This window comes from Pristis pectinata, chromosome 3 (assembly GCF_009764475.1).
Source record: "Pristis pectinata isolate sPriPec2 chromosome 3, sPriPec2.1.pri, whole genome shotgun sequence".
Taxonomy (NCBI): domain Eukaryota; kingdom Metazoa; phylum Chordata; class Chondrichthyes; order Rhinopristiformes; family Pristidae; genus Pristis; species Pristis pectinata.
In genome coordinates, this window is record NC_067407.1 from 91297340 (window position 1) to 91321135 (window position 23796).

At 39.0% G+C, this 23796-nt stretch overlaps 1 protein-coding gene across 1 annotated transcript in view; it reads right to left on the reverse strand.

The window, feature by feature from the left end:
- LOC127568410 (uncharacterized) overlaps positions 1-23796 on the reverse strand; it is a 71559-nt gene that overhangs the window by 43491 nt on the left and 4272 nt on the right. The window contains exons 3-9 of the mRNA XM_052012105.1: positions 23534-23738; positions 21085-21251; positions 12670-12800; positions 9323-9489; positions 4839-4924; positions 1868-1948; positions 1233-1347 (exon numbers count right to left, since the gene is read on the reverse strand). Coding sequence (XP_051868065.1) covers positions 1233-1347; positions 1868-1948; positions 4839-4924; positions 9323-9489; positions 12670-12800; positions 21085-21251; positions 23534-23738 — 952 coding nt within the window. The remainder of the gene's footprint in view (positions 1-1232; positions 1348-1867; positions 1949-4838; positions 4925-9322; positions 9490-12669; positions 12801-21084; positions 21252-23533; positions 23739-23796) is intronic.

Consider the following 23796-nt stretch of genomic DNA (forward strand, 5'->3'; position numbering starts at 1 on the left):
ACAAAGAGCAGGGGTCCCAGAACAGATCCCTGCGGAACATCACTAGTCACCGACCTCCAGGCAGAATACTCTCCATCTACTACCACCGTCTGCCTTCTGTGAGCAAGACAATTACAAATCCATGCAGCCAAGTCTCCATGGACCCCTTGCCTTATGACTTTCTGGATGAGCCTACCACAGGGAACCTTGTCAAGTGCCTTATTAAAGTCCATATACACCACATCCACCACTCTACCTTCATCAATTTGTTTTGTCATCTCCTTGAAAAATTCAATTAGGCTCATGAGGCACAACATGTCCCTCACAAAGCCATGCTAACTATCCCTAATAAGACTACGTTTCCCCAAATGCTTGTAAATCCTGTCCCTAAGATTTCTCTCCAACAGTTTGCCCACCACTGACGTAAGTCTCACTGATCTATAATTCCCAGGATTATCCCTATTATCTTTCTTGAACAAGTGAACAGCATTTGCCATCCTCCAAACCTCTGGCACCCCTCCCATGGCCAGGGAGGACGCAAATATCATTGTCCATGCCCCAGCAATCTCTTCCCTTGCTTTCCATAGTAATCTGGGGTATATCCCATCCAGCCCCTGGGATATATCTATCCTAATGCTTATCAGAAGTTCCAAAACTACCTCTTTCTTAACCTCAACGTGTTCCAGCACATTAGCCTGTTGTACGCTGACCTTACATTTGTCCAAATTCGTCTTCCTAGTGAACAGTGAGCAAAGTATTCATTAAGAACCTCCCCTACCTCCTCCATCTCCAGGCACATGTTTCCCCCTTCATCCCTGAGCGGTCCTACCCTCACTCTAGTCATCCTCCTGTTCTTCACGTACATGTAGTATGCCTTGGGGTTTTTCTTGACTCTATTCGCCAAGGCCTTCTCATGTCTCCTTTTAGCTCTCCAAAGTCCCTTCTCAAGCTCCTTCCTGGCTACCTTATAATTCTCAAGAGCCCTGCCTGATTTTTGCTTCCTAAACCTTAACTATGCTTCCTTCTTCCTCCTAACTAAATGCTTCACCTCTCTTGAAGCAGCCATAACTCTATTATTCCAGCTATTTAAAAAAAATAGATGGGCCTGGAAAAATAACAAAACTATTATTTGGCAACAATGAATAGTCCTTAAATAAAAAAAAATTACATTGCCACTTGTTGCAAATAATTAAATAATCCTACAAAAGAAATGCAAAATACATGGAATATAAAATCCACTGTCACAAAACATGCTGATTTGGAAAGAAGTTCTCTGTACATTTTTATTTCATTTGAAGCATTGCTGCAGAGTTTCTCAACATTCCCATCATCAGATTGGTCATGAAGATTCTTTTCCCAGTTACGCACCTTTTGCACAGCACAGGAAAAAAATTATTGTGGTCTATTAAACAATACAAACATTCATTGAATATTCACATCATTCCTTTATAAGTATTAAAAGACTAGTGTTCACTGAACCAGAGTAAAATTGATTTCCAAATTACTTTGTGTATTTCATTTGAGCATTGCAAAACTCTATCACTGAGATAACTTACACAAGAGAGACATATTTAATTACAATTTATATCCAGTAAGTAGCCTGACAGTGGCATAGGTGGAGATGTCAAAATGGAAATGAATTTTACATCAAATTCATATTGATGAATTGCAGTGTACTTTCATGACAAAATTACAGCATGCCAAAGGACTGAACAATGTCAGCACACCATGTCTAACAGGAAGTTGTTATTCATACTAACTATCTGATATCATGACATACTGTAATTTTGCAAGTTTTTCACAGAAAATTTGTTAAGAGTATTACCTTTTTAAAAAATGTATTCCAAAATATTACCAATACATTGTAGGAAAAGTGCTTGCTTTTTACCTCTACAGTATGGTTGAGTGGAGGTTTTGGCTTTGGTGTGAGACCAAAGTCAGTTTGATACCATGAAGTTCCTGTAACATCCTAAAGCAAATCAAAGACAGATTATGAAAGAACCACTATGAATATAAAATTCTATGAAATGAATTGATAATTAGGAGAAAGTCCTCAGTGATATTTTAATAAACTGAATTAAATAATTCCATTAATTTCTGATTGTGTTAATATAGCAGAACATGTCCATGTATTATTCAGATAAATTTGTCTCTAAGATTAAAAGAAAAACAAATGTAAATTCCATATAATCCGAGCATAGCAAGAATATATGTGCATTATGTATTTTGAATAAAAATATTGCTATGACATCACACTTTGTTATATTTCAGCATACTATACACCCTTTCTGCATGTTTCTTGCATCTTTCAATGCACTAATTTCTAATTACTTCCTTTCTTAAATAATGATTGGCATCATTAAGATGAGCCACTTGTGACTATAGCAGCAACCTGCATTTATATAGTGTTAACTCTTTATAGGTGTGTTATCAGTCAAAATTTACACTGAGCCACATATGAAGAAATTTGTTGACCTACAGTTAAAATGTTTTACAGAGACTCAAAGATAGTTTAAAAATGTCATATGTGTAAAATAGACATGAGTTTAATTTGTCTGCTATTTAACCTAAGTGGCCTTTTGTATTCCTCACTATAAAAATTGTATTTTACACCTAGAAAGGACAGAAAGCTTGGAAAAGGTGGAGGAGTAATTCTGTTAAGTATTGATGGTCTTAGTGCCATAAAGAGGGATGAGATAAGTTCAGGAAACCAAGATGCAGAAGTGGTTTAAGAAGAAATGATAAAGGCGAGAAGTCACTTGTGGGAGTGAAATACAGGCCCCCCCCTACCAACAAACACGATTGGATAGAGTATAAAGAAAGAAATAATGAGAGCTTGTCAGCAAGATACAGCAATAATCATCTGAAATTTTAATCTATATATAGACTGGAAAAATCAGATGGGTATAGTCACCAATAAGAAGAGTTCATATACTGCTTTCAGGATAGGTTCTTAAAACAGTGCATTCTAGAACAAACCAGAGAGCAGGCTATACCTGACCTTTTATTGTGCAATGAGATAGGATTAATTTAGGATCGCATTATGAAGGGGTCCCTATGTGACAGAAATCATATTATGATTCAATATTACATTCATTTGAAGACGAGAAAAATGAGTCCAAGTCCAGCATTTTAAACCTACTTAAGGGTAATTATGAAGGCTTAAAATCTGGCAAATTAAGTTAAGGAACAGTTAATTGGGATGTAGTGGCAAACATTTAAGGGATCTTTCAGAATACAAAAAAATTGATGGATTTCAATGAGATTGACAAATTCCAAGGCTGGACCCACCACTTGTGGTTAACTGAATAAGTTAAAGAGAGCATCATACTTAAAGAAATAAAAAACATATAGAGTACACAGAGAGTGTCTGAGAAAAGGTGCAGGCCAAAGTTGTCAAGATAACTATTACTTTAAAAGGCTAGTTTGTATCTGCTGGAATCAGAACCAGAATCAGAATCAGGTTTATTATCACAGACATATGTTGTGAAATTTATTGTTTTGTGGCAGCAGTACAGTGCAAGACATAAAGACATAAAAATTCCTATCAAGTTACAAAATTAAATAAATAGTGTAAAAGAGGAATAATGAGTTAGTGTTCATGGGTTCATGGACTGTTCAGAAATCTGATGGCAGAGGGGAAGAAGCTATTCCTGAAACATTGAGTGTGGGTCTTCAGGCTCCTGTACCTCCTCCCTGATGGTAGTAACGTGAAGAGGGCATGTTTGGGGTGGTGAGGGTCCTTAATGATGGATGCCGCCTTCTTGAGGCACCGCCTCTTGACGATGTCCTCGATGGCAGGGAGGGTTGTGCCTGGGATGAAGCTGGCTGAGTGTACAACCCTCTTCAGCCTCTTTCGATCCTGTGCATTGGAGCTTCCGTACCAGTCTGTGATGCAACCAGTCAGAATGCTCTCCACCGTATATCTGTAGAAAATTGCAAGATCCTTTGGTGACAAATCAAATCTCCTCAAACTCTTAATGAAGTAGAGCCACTGGCGTGCCTTCTTCATGACTGCATCAATGTGTCAGGCCCAAGATGTGTCCTCTGAGATGTTGATGCCCAGGGACTTGAAGCTGCTTACCCTTTCCACCACTGCCCCCTCAATGAAGACTGGTATGTGTTCTCCTGACTTCCCCTTTCTGATGTCCACAATCAATTCCTTGGTCTTGCTGATGTTGAGTGCGAGGTTGTTGTTGTGACACCACTCCACCAGCTGATCTATCTCACTCCTGTGCGCCTCCTCATTGCCATCTGAGATTCTGCCAATAAGAGTGGTGTCATCAGTGAATTTATAGGTGGCGTTTGAGCTGTGCCTAGCCACAGAGTCATGAGTGTAGAGAGAGTAGTTTGGAAGAGTAAGAAGGAACTTGATTGAACATACGAGATCCCAAGGAGTCCTGACTGAGTGCATGCAGAGAGGATGATTCATCTTGTGAGAGAACCTTGAACTTGAGATCACTGTTTAAAAATAAGGGATTTTCCTTTTAAGACAAATGAAACAAAATTATTTCTCTCAGAGGGTTGTGGGTCTTTGATGCTCTGTTCCTCAGAGAGCAGTGAAGAAGAATCTTTGAATATTTTTAAGGCAGTGATAAAACTTGATGAGCAAGAGGTGTAACTATGGGCCGACAGGAATGCAAGGTTGTGGTTAAAATCAGTTAACGATGATCGTATTAAGTGGTAGAGAAGCTTTAGCAGTCTACTATTGCTTCTAATTTAAATGTTTGCATACATTACTTGCTATTATCAAAACTGCATCTTTATGTATGCAGGTAATACATTTATTGTTTTGTATGACTCCTGTCAAAATGATGAGGTTTCAAGAAATTAAGGTTTAATTTCCTCAAATAACTAACCTTAGAATCCAGTTCAGCTGGTGGTCGGTTTGGACACTGCTCTATATGAGGTCCAAGTTCTGACAGTTGCATTGCATTTGGACAACCTTAAAAGCAAGAGCAAAATTGTAATCATAGGTTTAGACAAGGGTCTATATACAGTAAGCCTGACAATAGCAATTCTAATGTTCAAAAAACAGACAAGGACTTTAGTAGTGAGATTCATTGGAAAATAAAGTATACAAATATTTTCCTATGTTCATTTATTCTGTGTACCAAGTGGTAAAATGCAGTCTCATATTCAATGATTTCAAATGTGTTCAGTTCTCTTAATTTGGCCTGCTGCTGGGGAAAGTATAATATACATAAAATACTGAAATACTCATATATACATAGCAGCTAATTTAAATGGCTTACACAAAAAAAATTATAAAGTTAAACATGACTTAAAACTTAGATGAACATAATAGGCTTTAAAATAAATTTCAATAAGGTTATCAAGGTGCAACCAAAATATCTGACATTTTCCAAGCAGAATACTTTTACCAATGCAATTGCAAATTATTACGTTTTCAAATTACATTGATTTCCAGAAAAGGTGAGAAAGAAATTATCCTGAGTAGAAGCAAAATAGTCTTGCTTTAATCACATGGTTTTAAAATAATTAAAATAGATATCCTGTTTTTTACAAATTTGCTTCCAATTTATTTTTACATTACCATTTTGTTTTATCAGCAGCAGACCTTCAGTGACTTATTTCTTCACATCTATCTCATTTCCAATGCTTTCATTATAAAAATAGTAAGACAAAGAGAGATAATACAATAAACAACCTGGCTTAGATTCTCGTTAAATAGTAATAAATGAGATTATTTGACCTATGGGTAAGTGCAGTTGTCTTTCACTTTTTCCCCTTCCATTTTCTTGGATTCCTATCGCCACACGTCATTTCCTGGAAGTAGCTTTGGCTAAATACAAGCAAGCTCTGGATACCAGGAAGTTCATAAGAGTGACACAGATTGGTTGAATTTTCTCCTCCTTTCCTGAAGAGGTTTGTTTTTTGCTCCAGATTCTTGTGTCTCTCTTTCTCTGTAGAGGCTGTTTGACCTACTGAGTATTTCCTGCATTTTCTATTTTAACTGAGTAGAATATCCCTATTTGTACTTTATCAGCAAGTTTATCTGCTGACTTTTATTATCCTCATCACAATTAAGCAGTAAGATTTATGGTTGATTTTTTTAAACTCAGTGCCATTCATGGTACAGTGGCCCAAAGCTGTGAGGACAGATTGGTTCCAAACAGCCTCATCGGATGCACACTGGCACATACAATTCTATATGTCTTGATTCCATCTTGGCTTCTGAAGGTAACCCTGTGGAAAGATCTTCATGCATGAAATGCCAGATTGACACTTATGTAGGTCAGCAAATAACCATTCCTTGAAATTTGGAAGTATTATGTCTCCAGAACCCCACAAAATACAAGCTTAATCTGTGGATAGCTGGTGCCATTTATCAAAGAAATGTGGCAGTGTCACATCACACAGGATGTTGGCCATGTTTAAATCCATGATTTTTGGAAGCCTGTATTACCTGCATACATAACTTTTGAAAGCTTGTTGCTGTTCCATTATTGCTTGATTACACAGATGGGTTTCCAATATACAATACTTCAAATACTTCTCCATTACTGTCACTTCCAGTGTGATTTTACACAGGAGTCCAGAGAGTGCATTGGCACTTGAAGAAGATCCTTGAACCTCTGTACTCAAGTTTGAAGCTGTAGACTAACAAAATCAAGACCCAGTTCTGTATTTTAAACATTTTAAGAGTTGGCATTGCTGACTTTGGCCCAAGTATGAGCGAGGGAAGTTTATAATTTGTGAACAAGCTGAATCTTTGACCATACGAATAATTGTGGAATCTCATGACCTCAAAGATTTATGCTCATTCCAGAAGCAAAATCAATTGGGTGTTCTACACCCAAAGATAATGCATGTGAGATGACTGCACTGACGCCATAGAGAAATACATCACAAGCAAGTCTCAGAGCTTCTCCAAATTGTAGTGTGCAAACCACTTGTACTTCAAAAGTCAGTGCCTGCATTGCTAAAATGCCTCTTCACTTTGTGGAGACCAATTCCACATGGTCACTGCTTGCAATAACTCATGTAGCTAGGTTGAAAGGTTGGCGAGGAAACATCCATAATAATTCAACAAAACCAAGAATGACCTTAGCTCTGCCATGTTGGTTGGTGCTGGTGCATTAACAATAGCATTCATTTTGCTCTGAGTCAGGTGAAGGCCTTGTGCAATAATTCAACAGCCCAAGTGTTCCACTAACCTTTGCAGGAATTTGCATTTTGCCAGCTTAATTTTGATTCTATATCACTGCAATCTGGACATGACCTTCTCTAGGGCTGTCTGTTAATATGGATGTTGAAACCAGGATGTTACCCATGAAGCAGACGACATGGCCCAGCCCTTGCAAAACCTGGTTCACATATGCTGAAAAATTGCTGTACCTTTGAAACTCTATAGGCTAGATGACAATATTTGTACAGCCCCTTGTGAGTATTAAAGGCGTGATAGGAATCCAACTCCATTTGCTGGAATGCAAAGGGAAATCCAGTTTATCGAAAACCTTATGTCTGCATGTTTGCAAATAAATCCATTTGGATAATGGATAGATTTTAGCTTTCATATGGAGATTAACTATGACCTTGTAGTCGCCGTTTAGCCTCACGGTCTTGTCTTGCCTTGTTACGTCTACAATAGAAGCTGCCCAATCACTGCAGTCTATGCAAGATATGATGCCACGTCCCTCCAGATAACCCAATAAGCCATTTTCAGCAGCTTCCTTGAATTCAGAGGGCACAAATCATGGGGCATGGCTTCTGCTTTCACAATAATCTTTGCTTTGGAAATCCTTTATTTTCCCTATAGCCCCCCCATTAAAGATAAAAGCAATTCTATTCAACATTCCTGCGATGCATGTTTTGAAAAACTTTCTTTGCTTTTTAAGCTGAAGATCTTAGCCCAGTTGTTTAGTTATATCATCTCTCAAAAGTACTTCAGCTATCATGCCTTATATAAATGAAACAAGGTTCAAACATATTTTTCTATTTAGTGAGAGTGACTATTTACTACTCTATAGGAATAGGAGGTTTCAGAGAACATTGATGATAACACAATACTATTTCTTTGGCATCTGGTCAGAAACCTGCTTCTGCCACATTGAAACAAAGGTGATTAGCTTCACAATCATTGCAGTCTCACTACAATCTGATGTAAAACAATGTTTAGAAATTTAAGGTAGCCGCTGAAAGCTGTCTTCCACTCTGTACTCCACTAAAAAACTTGTAGACATACAAGTGAAGCTTTGTCATGGGTGCACATGATGATACACAGCTTTTTTGTCAAAGGGAAGAGCAGGATGTACAGCTTTCAAACTATAAATATAGGTTGAAACTCTCTAGTCCAGCAACTCCTGTGGTCTAGCATGTTTTGAATCTATAGTCCAGATCTAGAGTAATTAACTAATTCTAACTACGATCAAACTAAGATCTAAAATTAACTAAGATCTGTACTAATCTGTAACTAATTCACCTTCCAGTGCAACTTTTGCGACCTTACTCGACAGCAATCTCAGCCGACAGCGTTTCTGACATAAGGAAACTTCGGGCTATGGACAGTTTTCAGAACCCTTACGTGACCCTTGGCAAGAACAGTTTTCCTGCTCAGAGGAAGATAATCGGGGGCAGTTTCTGTGGTCCAGATTTTCTGTGGATCAGCACCAGTCAGGTCCCAAGGGTGCCAGACTAGAGAGTTTTAACCTCTACTACCCCATTTTTTTCCAGACAATAATGAGTCTGCACCACCATCTTTTATTTTCCTGTTACATTGCTATCCCCTTGCACCATCAAGCCTTTAAATTTAACGTCCCTTGCCTTCCACTCTACAACAGACCTTCTGTTTTATTCTGTCCTCTTCTCACCAATTTTCCCCACACCTGAATTTGCTTAAAATTAATTACTTTAAGTTTTTTTTTCCAGTTCCAATGAACGTCATCAACATAAAGTGTTACAGAAGCAAAATACATGTTGGAAATTTGCAATGAAACAGAAAATGTTGGAGATATTCAGTAGTCAGGCAGCACCTGTACAGAAAAAGAGTAGTCAGAAACCTTGAATGTTAACTATGTTTCTCTCTCTGCAGCTGGGGCCTGACTTACTGAGTATTTTGAACATTTTCTCTTTGTGGCAGAATGACTTATGGCCACCAGAAGGCAGTCAGTCTACAGATTCTGATACGAGTTTAGTGGCATCTTTACAGAGATTATTTGAAATTTGTTGCAAGTGAATCAGAACTGTAAGTAGAAAGTTGAGAAATGTCCTTTGCCTTACATATAAATTATTAAGTGGATAATTTGTTTAAGATATTCAGCACTATTTTTATTTAAATCTTGAAAATTTTTGGAAAATATTGCCATAAGGATAAGTGTACCTCTATATTTGAAGCAACAATAAACAGTAGCTGCTGACATTCTTTTGTCCAATTCGTATTCTGGGACACACCAATCTTGATCAAAGGGAGTTTCATCGATAGGATCACACATTGTCTTTCGAGTGAGGAATTTAACACATGATTCTGAGAAAATGTGCTTGGGATCACTTTGTAATAAGAAACAATATCATGAATTAAAATGCTGAACAATCATAATCATTGCATAAACACCAGAGTAGCATTGTGAGAGCAGCAATATAACTGATCAGGATAGCATAATCTCCAAGTGGCAATGTAAGTTTTAAAAATGTTCATATTTCAGATGTCCCATCCTGCTGCTGTTGTAAACTGCACCCATCAAGCAAATGATGTAAATTCTTATTGGCCTTAACACCCTCTAAGATAATTCAATATTTTGACTAAGTCGGTGAAGTAGAAATTCTCCAATAGGGATTCTCAACCCCTGACTCCAGACTTGATGACATGATATCTTGGAGGGTGAACAGAGGTTTCAATCTTAGAAAAATCCTTGGACTGACAGATATCTGATACCTCTGATTTCTTGCTATTTTCAGTGGGTCCTGCTGGTTTCTCACTAGGGTTACCACAAAGCCTAGAGGAACCTTTAAGGAAATTTGGTGTCATCATTTCTTTCTAATCATCTTTTCAAGCCTGCTTCCTGCATTTCTGAAGGTTCACATTCCTCAATCTATTACAGCTCCAGGGGGAAAGGTGCATTTAGGTATTTCACCTGAAATCACCACTGTGTATGGGTGAAGCAAATGAAGTATCGTAATTGAGTCTGATTATATCTCACACTCCATCAATACATGTAAATTAGAACCTTATGCTTTTCATTCATAAGCAATTTAAGGAACTTACTGGTGAATTAACTAACCAATTAATTAATTAATTCAGAATTATATTATTTTGGCTGTGGTGTCAATTCAATAATAATAAATCCAAGTTAAAGTTAATTGCAATACAACTATTAATGTGCAACTATGATTGATTAATTGCTGTGGATTCAACTCAAAGGCTATGACACTGCCCGAGTCCAACCTTCTACAGCTGGTTTAGCGGTGACTTTCTTCCAGAAATGGGAATGGTCACTAATGATTGCATAATATTCAATTCCATTCACAATGCCTTGTAAAATGAAGCATGTCATACCTGCATGAAGTAAGACCTAAGTTTCATCCAGGTATGGTCCGATAAATGAGAAATAATAGTGGTGTCATAAAAGTGCCAGGCAATGAGCATGTCCAACAAAAGGTAGCTTACCACTTATTTTTGAAATTCAATGGCAGTACTGTCACCAAAACTCCATCATTAATATGATTATCATTGACTATAAGCTCAAATGGGCTATCCACATATATAAGGTGGTGTAAGAGTTGGTTAGTGGTTAGATATCCTGTATTGACTGATTCACCTCCTAACACCCCAAAGCTGTTCAACTATGTACTAGACACAAGGCAGGAGAGTGATAGATTACACTCTACCTGCATAGATGAGTACAATTCCAAAAGCACTTAAGAAGCTTTATGCCATCAGAACAAAGCAGCTTGCTTGATTGACAGCACTTCCAACATCCTAAGCATTTGTTCTCTCCACCAATGGATCATAGTAACTACAATGGGTGCCATTACAAAATTTACTGCAGTTATCCATCTAGACTACTCCAATTGCACCTCCCCAACCTGCAAATGCTACTGCCAAGAAGGACAAGAATAGTTGGCACATGGGAACACCACTACCTTCAGGTTTCCCTCCAAGTCACATATTCTGACTTGGAAACACATTGCTATTCCTTCACCAGTTCTAAATCTTAATCTCCTGCTCAGGTGGTCCCTCAGGACTGAGGATGACTTATTTCCATTCCAGTATTGAGATAGTTAATGAGACCATTGTGGGAATCTCAGACTCTTCGGATGGAGCTGGTGGTGGCTGACAGAGTAGGTGGCTGGGTAGTTTGTGAGGTGGCCCATTCCTTCCACTACTTATGCAGGGCCGGCAGCATGAGCTCCCAATGCAGGACCTCAAGTTTCTCAATAAACACCCCAAATCTTGCTTCTCCACTTCGAGCAGTCATGGGCCATAGATTTTCAGGAGTCAATGGGGATACTGCATTTCTGCAAGGAGGCTTTGACCACATCCTTGAATCTTTTTCCCTAACCCCTGGCAATCTCTTCTTGTGAAAGAGCTTGGAACAGAGTGTCTGGTTCAGGAATCGGGTGTGAGCCATGCAAATGACTAGGCTTGCAGCTGTGTAACAGATCCCAGTGCTGTGGAGGTTGGTCTGGGATAGGACCTTGACATTGGTTCACTTACACTTCCATTGAATTTGGAACATTCTGCAGAGATATTGTTTGTGGTGTTAAGATGCATTGCTGTAGGCAGACTAGGTCTCAGAGCATATAGGAGAGCAGGAATCACCACTGCTTTATAGACCATGAGCTTTATGCCTGGTTTGATTTTCAAGTATTCTTTTCCTCAGTTAACTAAAGGCTATTGTGGTGCATTGAAGGTGGTGGTGAATTTCATCATTGATGTCTGCCTTTGTGAGGGGTGACTCCCAAAAAATGTGAAGTGATCCACCTTTTTCCAGGTCTTGCCATGAATCTTTATTGTCAGGAGGCAACGTAGTGCATCAGGGGCAGGTTATCAGAGGACAGCTGTCTTATGGATGTTGAGTGCAAGATCCACCTTCATTGGCTTTAGTGAGAGCATCAATTATGGCCTGGAGCTCAGTCTCTGAGCAGAAATGTATGTATCCTCTGCACACATTTAACAAAGAACAAGGCTATAAAAAAGAATAAAAGGGGTTTTATTCTAAAACCTACAAGCTCTAAAGGATGGTTCTTGATAACAACTTCTAGTTCTTTCATGCAAGTATTGCAGGGTTCAACATTTCTTGTTGTATTCTTTTTTTATTTCTGTGAATCAGTTTTAATTGTGAATAAATCTGATCGGGATTAACTATGTACAAAATATCCAATTATTCTGAAAGTTTCTTTATTTCAAATTGGCAGGTGACACGCAAAACATTCTATGCATCCTCCACAAAGCAATTTACTGAAAGTGATTAATTCTTGAATCTGCTTGTACTAGTTCAGAAAAGCAGAAAATTAACCATGTATTTATCTACTTCTAGAAATTATTACCAATTTGTTTAGAAAGTCACACAATCATGTGTGATAATTCTTTGAAAGAAAAGTTATTTTTACTTATGTCAGCCCCCCATATCCAGTTCTTTCTTCATGTAGAACTGGGTACCTAAAATGTGGTGGTGGAGGAAAGAAAGTCAATAATTTGAGTCAGTAAGTTCAAGAAAATGTTCTTACCTTCTTTTGATGGAGACTGGCTGGTAGAAAGCCTTAAGGGTTACAGGACACTCAAAGTCAACTGCATCACTTGCATGCACAAAATTGATAGACCATGGAATGTGTGCATGAACAACAATGATCTGATATATCTATGCAAAAAAATTTTAGAAAGATTATTTTTTTCTTAAACATGTTTCTTTACTGCCTTTTGAAGCTGACTCCATCTAGCCATATAATAGTGTGTAGCTATTTTATTCACCAAATATTGTAGGACATTACTGGACATTAATGTCAATATTGTTACTAATGGCTAATGTGGTGAGAGGTTCTGGCTAGTTCTCCAAAATGCCAGTCCTGACCAAACACCAGAACAAATAGTTCATGTTTGTCAACATTGACACTTTTCAAGTTCCACACTTGAAGGATATCACAGCCTCCGATGGCAAGGACATTTGAGTCAATTCTACAGTGCTGCTCTTCACTTTACAGAATATGTTGTACAACTTCCATTTGCATTTAAATAGGGTTTTAACTGAAGTGGTTCACAGAGGTATGATCAAGAAAGCTCAGAGCAAGAGATAGAAAGATGATCAAAAGTTTGCTCAATTGGATGGGGCAGGAGGTGGAAGTTAATTGTGATTTAGATGGATATTAATTACAAGAAAAAAAATTGCACATTAAAATTTTCACAAACTCAGCATGTCACAAAGTGCTTGATGGCTTAATGGCCCCCTGCTCTACCCTCTATACATACATGATTGTGTGGCTAAGCACAGCTCCAATGCCATCTTCAGATTTGCTGACGACACTACTGTTGTTGGACGAATCATAAGTGGTGATGAGTCAGCTTATTGGAGCGAGATAGGACAGCTGGTTGAGTGGTGCTGCAACAACAACGTCAGCAAAACTAAAGAGCCGATTGTTGACTTCAGGAAGGGAAAGGAGGGCGAACATGCACCAGTCTACATTGGGGGATTAGCAGTGGATAGAGTCAGCAGCTTTAAATTCCTGGGCATTAACATATCAGATGACCTGTCCTGGGCCCAGCACATAGATGTAATGCTAAGGAAAGCATGCCAGTGTCTTTACTTTCTTAGGAGTTTAAGGAGGTTTGGCTTGTCACCAAACACTCTAACAAACTCCTACAGATGTACTGTTGAAAGTATCCTAACTGGTTACGTTCATGGTCTGGTATGACAATTCGAATGCGCAGGAAAGTAAGAAGCTGCAGAGAGTTGTGGACTCCGCTCAATACATCATGAGCATATCCCTCCCCACCATTGATAGTATCTACAGGAGGCACTACCTCAGGAAGCAACATCCATCATCAAAGATCCCCACCATCTGGGCCATGCCATCTTATCGCAAGCTACCATTGAGTAGGAGGTACAGAAGCCTGAAGTCCCACACCACCAGGTTCAAGAAACAGTACTTCCCTTCAACCATTCAGTTCTTCAACCAACCGGCAAAACCCTAATCACTGCAGTTTAGCAAACAGTATGACCACTTTGATCATTTTTGCACTAAAATAGACCTTTTTTTGTTCTAATTGTGTTCTTCCTTGTAAATACTGTGTATAATTTATGGTTAACTTATGTTTTTCTTGTGAATGCTGCTTATATGATGTTATGTGTCTATGATGCTGCTGCAAGTAAATTTTTCAATGCACCTGTGCATACATGTACTTGTGTATGTACAGGTACATGTACTGTGCATATGACAATAAGTTTGAACATAGAACAGTACAGCACAGTGCAGGCCCTTTGGCCCATGATCTTGTGCCAACCTATATAAACACCTACTCCATGTTCAATCTAACCCCTCCCTCCTACACAGCCCATAATCCTCCATTTTTCTTACTTCCATGTGCCTATCTAAGAGTCTTTTAAATGTTCCTGTTGTATCAGCCTCTACCACCACCCCTGCCAGTGCATTCCAGGAACCCACCACTCTCTGTGAAAACAACTTACCTCTGACATCTCCCCTAAACTTTCCTCTCTGACCTTAACCTGATGTCCTCTGGTATTGGCCATTGCTGCCTGGGGAAAGGTGCTGGCTGTCCAATCTATCTATGCTCCTCATGATCTTACACATCTCTATCAAGTCGTCTCTCATCCCGCATCACTCCAAAGAGAAAAGCCCTGGCTCGCTCAACCTTTCCTCATAAGACATGTTTCTAATACAGGCAGCATCCTGGTAAATCTCCTCTGCACCCTCTCCCAAAGCTTTCACATCCTTCTTATAATGAGATGGCCAGAACTGAACACAATACTTTTATGTTTGGTCTAACCAGGGTCTTGAACTCAATCGCCTGACTAATGAAGGCCAGCACACCATACACCTTCTTAACCACCCTATCAACTTGCACGTGCAACTTGGAGGGGATCTATGGACTTGGACCCCAAGATCCCTCTGTTCCTCCACACTGCTAAAAATCCTGCCATTAACCTTGTACTCTAGCCTTCAAGTTCATTCTTCCAAAGTGTATCACTCTCACACTTTTCCAGATTGAATGCTTTGCTTCTTTGCCCAACTCTGCATCCTGTCTATATCCTGCCTGTAACCTTCAACCTTCTACACTATCCACAACACCTCCAACCTTTGTGTCATCTGCAAACTTGCTAACCCATCCCTCCACTTCCTTCATCCTAGTCATTTATAAAAATCACAAAGAGTGGGGGAACCTGAATAGATCCGCTGCAGAACACCACTAGTCACTGACCTCTAGGCAGGAATACTCTCCATCTACTACAACCTCTGCCTTCTAGTGGGCAAGCCAATTCTGAATCCATGCAGCCAGATCTCCATGGATCCCATGCCTCATGACTGTCTGGATGAACCTACAATGGGGAACCTTGTCAAATGCCTTACTAAAGTCCATATACACCACATCCACCACTCTACCTTCATCAATATGTTTGTCACCTGATGGAAAAATTCAATTAGGCTCATGAGGCACGACCTGTACCTCACAAGCCATGCTATCCCCTAATAAGACTATGCTTCTCCAAATGCTCGTAAATCCTGTCCCTAAGAATCCTCTCCAATAGCTAGCCCACCACGTGAATTATAGACAGACTCACTGGTCTATAATTCCAGGATTATCCCTATTACCTCTCCTTGAACAAAGGAACACCATTTGCCATCCTCCAATCCTCTAGTACTGGTCCTGTGGCCAGGGAGGACACAAATACCATCGTCAATGCCCCAGCACAATTTCTTCCCTCGCCTCCCATAGCAACCTGGGCTATATTCCATCCGGCCCCAAAGACTTATTCTATCCTAAGGTTTTTCAGAAATTTCCAACACTACCTCTTGCTGAACCTCAACATGTCCAGCACATTAGCTTGTTCTATGCTGAGCTCACATTCGTCAAAGTCCCTCTCCCTAGTGAAAACTTAAGCAAAGTATTCATTCAGGTCCTCCCCTACCTCCTCCACCTCCAGGCACATGTTTCTCCCTTATTCCTGAGCAGTCCTACTCTAGTCATCCTCCTGTTCTTTATGTACATGTAGAACACCTTGGGGTTTGCCTTAATTCTACTCGCCAAGGCCTCCTCATGTCCCCTTCTAGCCTCTAAGTCCTTTCTTAAGCTCTTTCCCCCGCTACCTTATAATTCTCAAGAGCTCTCCCTGACTTTGATTTTAATGGATCGCAAAGGTATGGTCAAGGGAGGTGGAAGAGCGTTACAGGACTGCTTTGAATTGGTGGACTGGACCATATTTCAGGGATTCATCTGTCATTCTGAATGAATATGCCATGGCCGTCGCTGACTTCATCAAGACCTGTGCGGAAGTGTGTGCCTTCGAGAACATTCTGAGTTTTCCCAAACCAGAAGCCCTGGATGAACCACGAGATTCGCAGGTCTGTTGAGGGCTAGATCTGTGGTGTTCAAGACCAGCGATCCAGCATACTATAAGAAGTCCAGATACAATCTACAGAAGGCCATTGTGAGAGTGAAAAGGCAATTCCTTGTGAAGTTGGAGACACAATTCAGATGCATGACAGCTGTGGCAGGGTTTGCATGTCATTAAGGCAAAACCTAACAGCATAAATGGCAGTGATACTTCACTCCCTGATGAGCTCAACGCCTTTTATGCACGCTTTGAAAGGGAGAAACTACACCTGTGCGAATCCCCACAGCATCCAGCGATCCTGTGATCTGTCTTGGAGGCCGATGTCAGAACATCCTTCAACAGGGTGAACCCTCACAAGGTGTCAGGCCCCAACAGTGTACCTGGCTGGGAACTGAAAACTTGTGTCAACTATCTGGCTAGAGTATTCAGGACATCTTCAACTTCTCACTGCAGCAGTCTGAGGTTCCCACCTGCTTCAAAAGGGTAGCAATTACACCAATGCCCAAGAAGAGCAGAGTGAGCTGCCTCAACAACTATCACCCAGTAGCACTCACATCTACTGTGGATGAAGCGCTTTGAGATGTTGGTTATGGCTAGAATTAACTTCTGCCTGAGCAAAGACCTGGACCCACTGTAATTTGCCTACCGCCACAACAGGTCTACAGCAGACGCAATTTCACCTGCCCTCCACTCTACTTTGGAGCACCTAGACAACAGCAAAACATATACCAGACTGCTGTTTATTGATTACAGCTCAGCATTCAACACCATCATCCCCTTAGTATTAATCCCCTTAGCTTCAAAACCTGGGCCTCTGTACCCCCCTCTGCAACTGGATCCGTGACTTCCTTACTGGGAGACCACAGTCAGAGCGGATCGATAATAATATCTCCTCTTCACTGACAATCTACACAGGCGCACCTCAAGGATGCGTGCTTAGCATACTGCTCTACTCTCTCCACATTCATGACTGTACGGACAAGCACAGCTCAAATGCCATCTATAAATTCGCCAATGACACCACTGTTGTTGGCAGAATCTCAGATGGCAACGAGGAGGCATACAGAAGTGAGATAGATCGGCTGGTTGAGTGGTGTCACAACAACAACCTCACACTCAATGTCAGCAAGACCAAGGAATTGATTGTGGACTTCAGGAAGGGGAAGTTGGGAGAACACACACCAGTCCTCACTGAGGGGTCAGCGGTGGAAAGGGTGAGCAGCTTCAAGTTCCTGGGCGTCAACATCTTGGAAGATCTATCCTGGGCCCATTGCATTGATGCAATCATGAAGAAGGCACACCAGTGGTTCTATTTCGTTAGGACTTTGAGGAGATTTGGTATGTCACTAAAGACTCTTTCAAATTTCTAAAGATGTACGGTGGAGAGCATTCTACTAGTTGCATCACAGCCTGGTATGGAGGTTCCAATGCACAGGATTGCAAGAGGCTGAAGAAGGTTGTAGACTCAGACAGCTCCATCACGGGCACAACTCTCCCCACCATTGAGGACATCTTCAAGAGGCAGTGTCTCAAGAAGGCAGCATCCATCACTAAGGAACCTCACCATCCGGGACATGCCCTCTTCTTGCTACTACCATCGGGGAGGAGGTACAGGAGCTTGAAGACCCACATTCAATGATTTAGGAAAAGCTTCTTCCCTTCCGTCATCAGATTTTTGAATGGTCCATGAACCCATGAACACTATTTCGTTATTCTTTTTTTTGCACTATTTATTTATTTTGTAATTTATGGTAATTTTGTCTTTGCACTATACTGCTGCGGCAAAACAAATTTTACGACACATAAGTCAGTGATAATAAACCTGATTCTGATAAAGCTTGTTTCAAATTGAAACAAAGTTAAAAATGGCAAAAGTAACAGATCAGTTTATGACCAAAAAAAGTTCAATGGCATTATGCTAAATAAATAATGTTTGAGTGTTGTTGGTTGATTGCACTGAGAAAGTTTGAACACTAGGTAAATCTGCTGCTTTTCTTCAATCAGCGCGTTGAAATCAATTATTTTCACGTGATCAGAATGTTGGTTTACTCATTTTATGTAGAGACTTTCACAACTTCAGGATATCCCAAATTTTGCAATCAATTGAAAATATTTTTTATATGTACTCAGTGTGTATTGTGGGAACACAGTAATTTACATACAGCAAGCTCCCACAAACAACAATATTATAAAGCAGGTAGTTTTAGTGGGGGCGTTGAGGGATAAATATTGGCTAGTATGCTGGGGAAAAATCAGTATATTCTATAGTTTAGCACATCTGCAGTGCCCACTGGAGTGTTAGTTTACATTATGTGTTCAAATTCTTTGGAGTGATTTAAATCCATGACCTCCTGATTCAAAGATAGCTACAAGTGAGTCGAGGAGAACCAATGAGTATTTTCTGATTTAATTAAAGAAATAAGGCACTCCAACTTCGTACCAATTTGTCATGTGAAGATAAATCTTCCAAAAAGCAAAAAAATAGATGCTGGAAATCTAAAATAAAAGTAACAAATTTTGATAATATTGTAATCAATAAGTCAGAGGAAGATAGCGTTAGCATTTCATCAGGAAGGATAGAAAATCGAACATATTTTAAGATGCAAAGTAGGGGAGGGTTGGAGAAAACAAAGGAAATGACTGTTGATACACTGGAAACCAAAAGTGCTTGAATGACATAAGTGGTGGTGCTGTCAGCTGAGCTCGGGAAACCAAAGGAGATGATTGAAAGTAGAGTGGGGGAAAAAAAATCTTGATTTGTAAAACGTTGCTCGAAATCTGGAATATAGTCAGAAAACGGTGGAAATTCTCAACAGGTCAGACAGTAGAGAGAAAAACTGAAGTTAATTTCATGAATTGGTGAAATTTCAATAAAACTGTTACAAACTTTCAATGTGATGTGGCTACCAGAGCTGTTTGCAGTACAGCAGCTAGGGTCTAACAAGTGTTATACATTTCTACAATTACCTACTTGCTCTCACATTCCATGCTTCATCCGTTAGATTAGTGTATCAAGTATACCTTCTTAATCATCTTATCTATGCTACCTTCAGTTATATGTGGGTGTGCACTTCAGGATTCTTCTGTTCCTCTACACTTGTTATATCCACAAACTATGTATTCCCTTGTTCTGTTTGCCTTCTTCAGATGGAATAGTATTTGCCACTATTTTGCCCACCTAAAAAGTTTGTTGACTGCCATGCGTAAATCTTATGAAACATAACTGTAAATAGCCTTCCAGTCACCACAGCAACCAATGAACATTGCCCTTTGCTTCCTGGTGCACATGCAAGGTGGTCACTTAACAGGTGGTTGTTGGTCCCAACCTTGGCTGAAGTGCTGAGGTCTGAAGTTTCCACAATCTTCAATGCAGGTTCTTTACTCCTTCCTAGCAATTGCTTCCATCCCACTCTATTCTCTGCCAGTCCTCAGGCCATCAAATCCTGTCTTTGGCAAAAATTCTCCAGCCCTCAACCCCACCCATCCCTTGTGAACAATTTCATGCTTGTTTCCTAAACAGATGAGAGCGGTGTGTTTGGAGCTTACTGTCAAAAACCTTCATCAGATTTGAAAAACATTAGGACAAATTCTTGAGTTACCATAATGAATAAGAATAAGGACCAAGAAAAGTGTGATTAGTCTCAAAGAATAGCTCCTTTCCTGCTGCTATGGATATGGTGGGCCAAAGAATTTCATTAAGTGATATGAATGTCTTTGATTTTGTGTTACTTTCTCCACAGGGCTATCTGATCTACTGAGTATTTCCAATTTTTTCCTTATTTTTATTATTCTGAGATGCAGTGTGGGTTAATAAGGAAAGAAGCAATAATTAATCTCCAAAGGTTAAAAAGCATAGATATTATGATAAACTTGTTAGGATCTTGGTTAGTCCATATAGAGCACTGTGAACAGCTCTGATCTCCATATTTACAAAATGCATATTGAGTCATTGAACAAGATTCTGTAAAAATTGCTAGAATGATAGGGGTATTGAATCATTAGAGAAGATGCAGTTAATGTTGAGAATACTGATATCAGAACTAAGTGGTTACACCTGTCAGAGAAGATCGAACAGGGTCTTGAGAAACAAATAAAATTGAGGAGTGACTTTCAGACCTTTGGAATTATGGAAGGGTCTGCAAAAGTGGACACACATGCGTGGTTACTTGTGGAGGAAACAATCATTAAGTAGCATTAGTGTAAGCTAGTTACTAATAAATCAAAAAGAAAATTGAAGAGGATCTTCTTTACTCAATGAATGGTTATGTTATGAAATTCCCCATATTAATAAGTATTTGAGACATTTGATACATCTAATCAAGTTGAAGCTGGAAAAACCATAAGGGAAAAACAAATAGAAGGACATACTGTTGTGATTGAAGAAGGGCAGGAAGAGAATTATATGGAACTTAAACACCAGCATTGACCTGCTGGGCCAAACGACCTCTTTCTATGTTATAAGTATTAAATAATAGAATAAACATACTATTTTTGGTTTACTTTTTAAGTTGATTTCAAATGCCTTTAAATTGCTAGAAAATAATAAATTATCTGAAGTAAATCAGTTGCATTATACCTGGGATTGAGTACCATCTGCTGATGTAACATTCACTTCCACTTTGGTATTTCCTACAGATAGCTGTACTGGTTTACCGACATTTGACCCATTGATAGTAACTCGCATTTTATTGTCGGGGACTGTTGGTTGAACATTTACAGTGGTCATATTGAGTGGTGCTGTACCTGGTACATAAATACAAGAGAATTTTTTTTAGTATTTGGAATTAACTTTGGCAGTGCACTGAATAGTACTTTCATAGCTCCAAGCTGCTTTGGTCATTCTATACATTCTATGGAAATATTATACACTTAATTGAACACATGCGTAATCGGAATACAATTACAAAACTTCACTGATCCAGCATCCTACATTTAAAAGTCCCATCCTGTCTACAATCATGTTCTTACTAATATTACAAAATGGTGGATAGATATTATACCAGAAACTACATATGGAAATGGTAAGTTTTTCCTTTGGAGCCGAGCTAAAATTATTGAATTTTGACTCTTCAAAGGTCTTGGTTATACTTGGTGGACTAAAACATTGTATTTCAATGCCATTACACATTTCCATAGCTTAGAATTTTAACAGGTTTCTAATCATGCCTTCATGTTTTTATGAGAAATTGCATGCATATATTTTTCAGTTTTCTAACACAAAATGTTATCCTCCTCTTCTCTATTTAATGATCCATTGTAATGAATGTTTTAAAATCCCACAATTGCCATATTGACAATTAGAGAACCAACTTCAGTGTATAAGTTGTACATTGGACCATAGTGAAATTCACAGCTGACAATTATTAGGATATTAAAAGGCTTTCCTCAGGCAAAAAACATTTTAGTTCCCGTTTCTTTTGCATATGCTTCTTTCAACCAGAATGAAAGCATTAACAAATCTGAGTGTTGAACTTGTCTTAGAATAGTTGATGATAATAGTTGAATATTGCTGATAATTCTGATGTTGCGAATATTGATGTCAGACTTGTTATGGCTCTGCATTGGAGAGAAAGAGAGTTTGGGTTGTAAGATTTATAAAATCAGATATACATACAAAGATAGGTTTGACAGATGGTGTTGGGTATGCTATGTTGGCACCAGAAGCGTGGTGACACTTGCGGGCTGCCCCCAGCACATTGTTAGACTGTGTTGGTTGTTAATGCAAAAAGACACATTGCACTGTGTGTTTCAATGTACATGTATATAATGAATAAATATCATATTATAAAAATATTTATCTCATTTAGAACTTAATACAATTGTTCTACTATTACACTATAGGATGGATGTGGTTGCAATGGAGAAAATGTAGTGAAGATTCACCAGGATGTTGCCTGGATTGGAGGACTTTGGAAATTGGATAGGGATTTGTTTTTCCTGGAGTGAAAAAGGCTGAAGGATGACCTGATAGAGGTATCTGAAAAATAGGAGGGCACAGGTTTAAGGTGAGAAGAAGGAGTTTTAAAGAGGATTTGAGGGGAAAATGTTATACACAAAGAGTGGTTGATATCTGGAACCAGAGAAGCTAATGGGAGTCAGATAATCACTATGTTTAAGAGACATTTAGTCAGGCACTTAACATAGGCAAAGCATAGGATACAGACCTAATGCAGGCTAATGGGATTAGCGCATATGGGCAAAATGTGGCGGGTCATTTCTGCACTGTACAACTCTATCAATCACCTGTTTAATAAGGACAATGTGCAGAAATTCCTAGTCAGCATTCTTTGTTCTGTTTCTGCATTGTATTCAATTTTGAAATAATTGTAGAAAAGATGAGCTATGTCAATAATATTATGCCTTTGACCTGCAATTCTTTAGTATTTGAAAACTGACTGACCTTCTAGGTTGCTAAAATGCATTTGATGCCAACACTGAGATAGCATTCGTTAAAATTCAGTACAGGGGGATGTCTTGTAAAAATGTTTAAGCTTCAGAAAGTTGCTACTGCAGAATAGCCATAAAATAAGGTTTGATATTTTAATGCTATTGCTATGTTGCCTGACTGTTAATATTACCATCTGCTTGAAAGCTGCAATAAGTTCCAAATGAACACTGCATTTAACTTTAACATTCACTGAACTGCTCTTGCATTGGAGATGTCATGCACAGTTCAGTTTAATGTAGCCAATGGTCAACATTAATCTGAAGATGTAACCACTGAAGGTACTGCACATAAAAAGTAAACTTTTTTCTTGGTCAACAAAATTAATTTATAATTAACATTATACAATCACTGAAAAACTAAAAAATACTACAAAACAAAATTATAATACCTGAACGACAGACTTTCTCATGGCACTCAATTGATGATAGAAGTTTTACTTTCCACTTTTAATTGGGTCCCTATTATACACAGTTTTCAAAATATTTCCTTTTCACTTAACCTGTCATGTAAAGCTACTGATCTACACTACCTGGGCAACTTAATAAACTTTTAGCATTCAAATAAATTAGCCACATACATGTATATTCATACACAGACATTGAAAATGCGGGATTAAGCTCCAACTTTTCAGCTATTTTCAGTCCACTTAGCAATGGAGTACTTGAAGTGAGCTTGGTTGCCTCAACTGTATATCGCTTCAGAGTTCCATCTTCTGCAGCAACCTCAATGTGAATTTTATTTACACCTTCTTTAAGGGCAACAGATTTACTACCACCTGAACCCTGGAAGAAAAACACAGCAATAAATATACAAAGTTACAGAATGTTATGTGGATAGTTG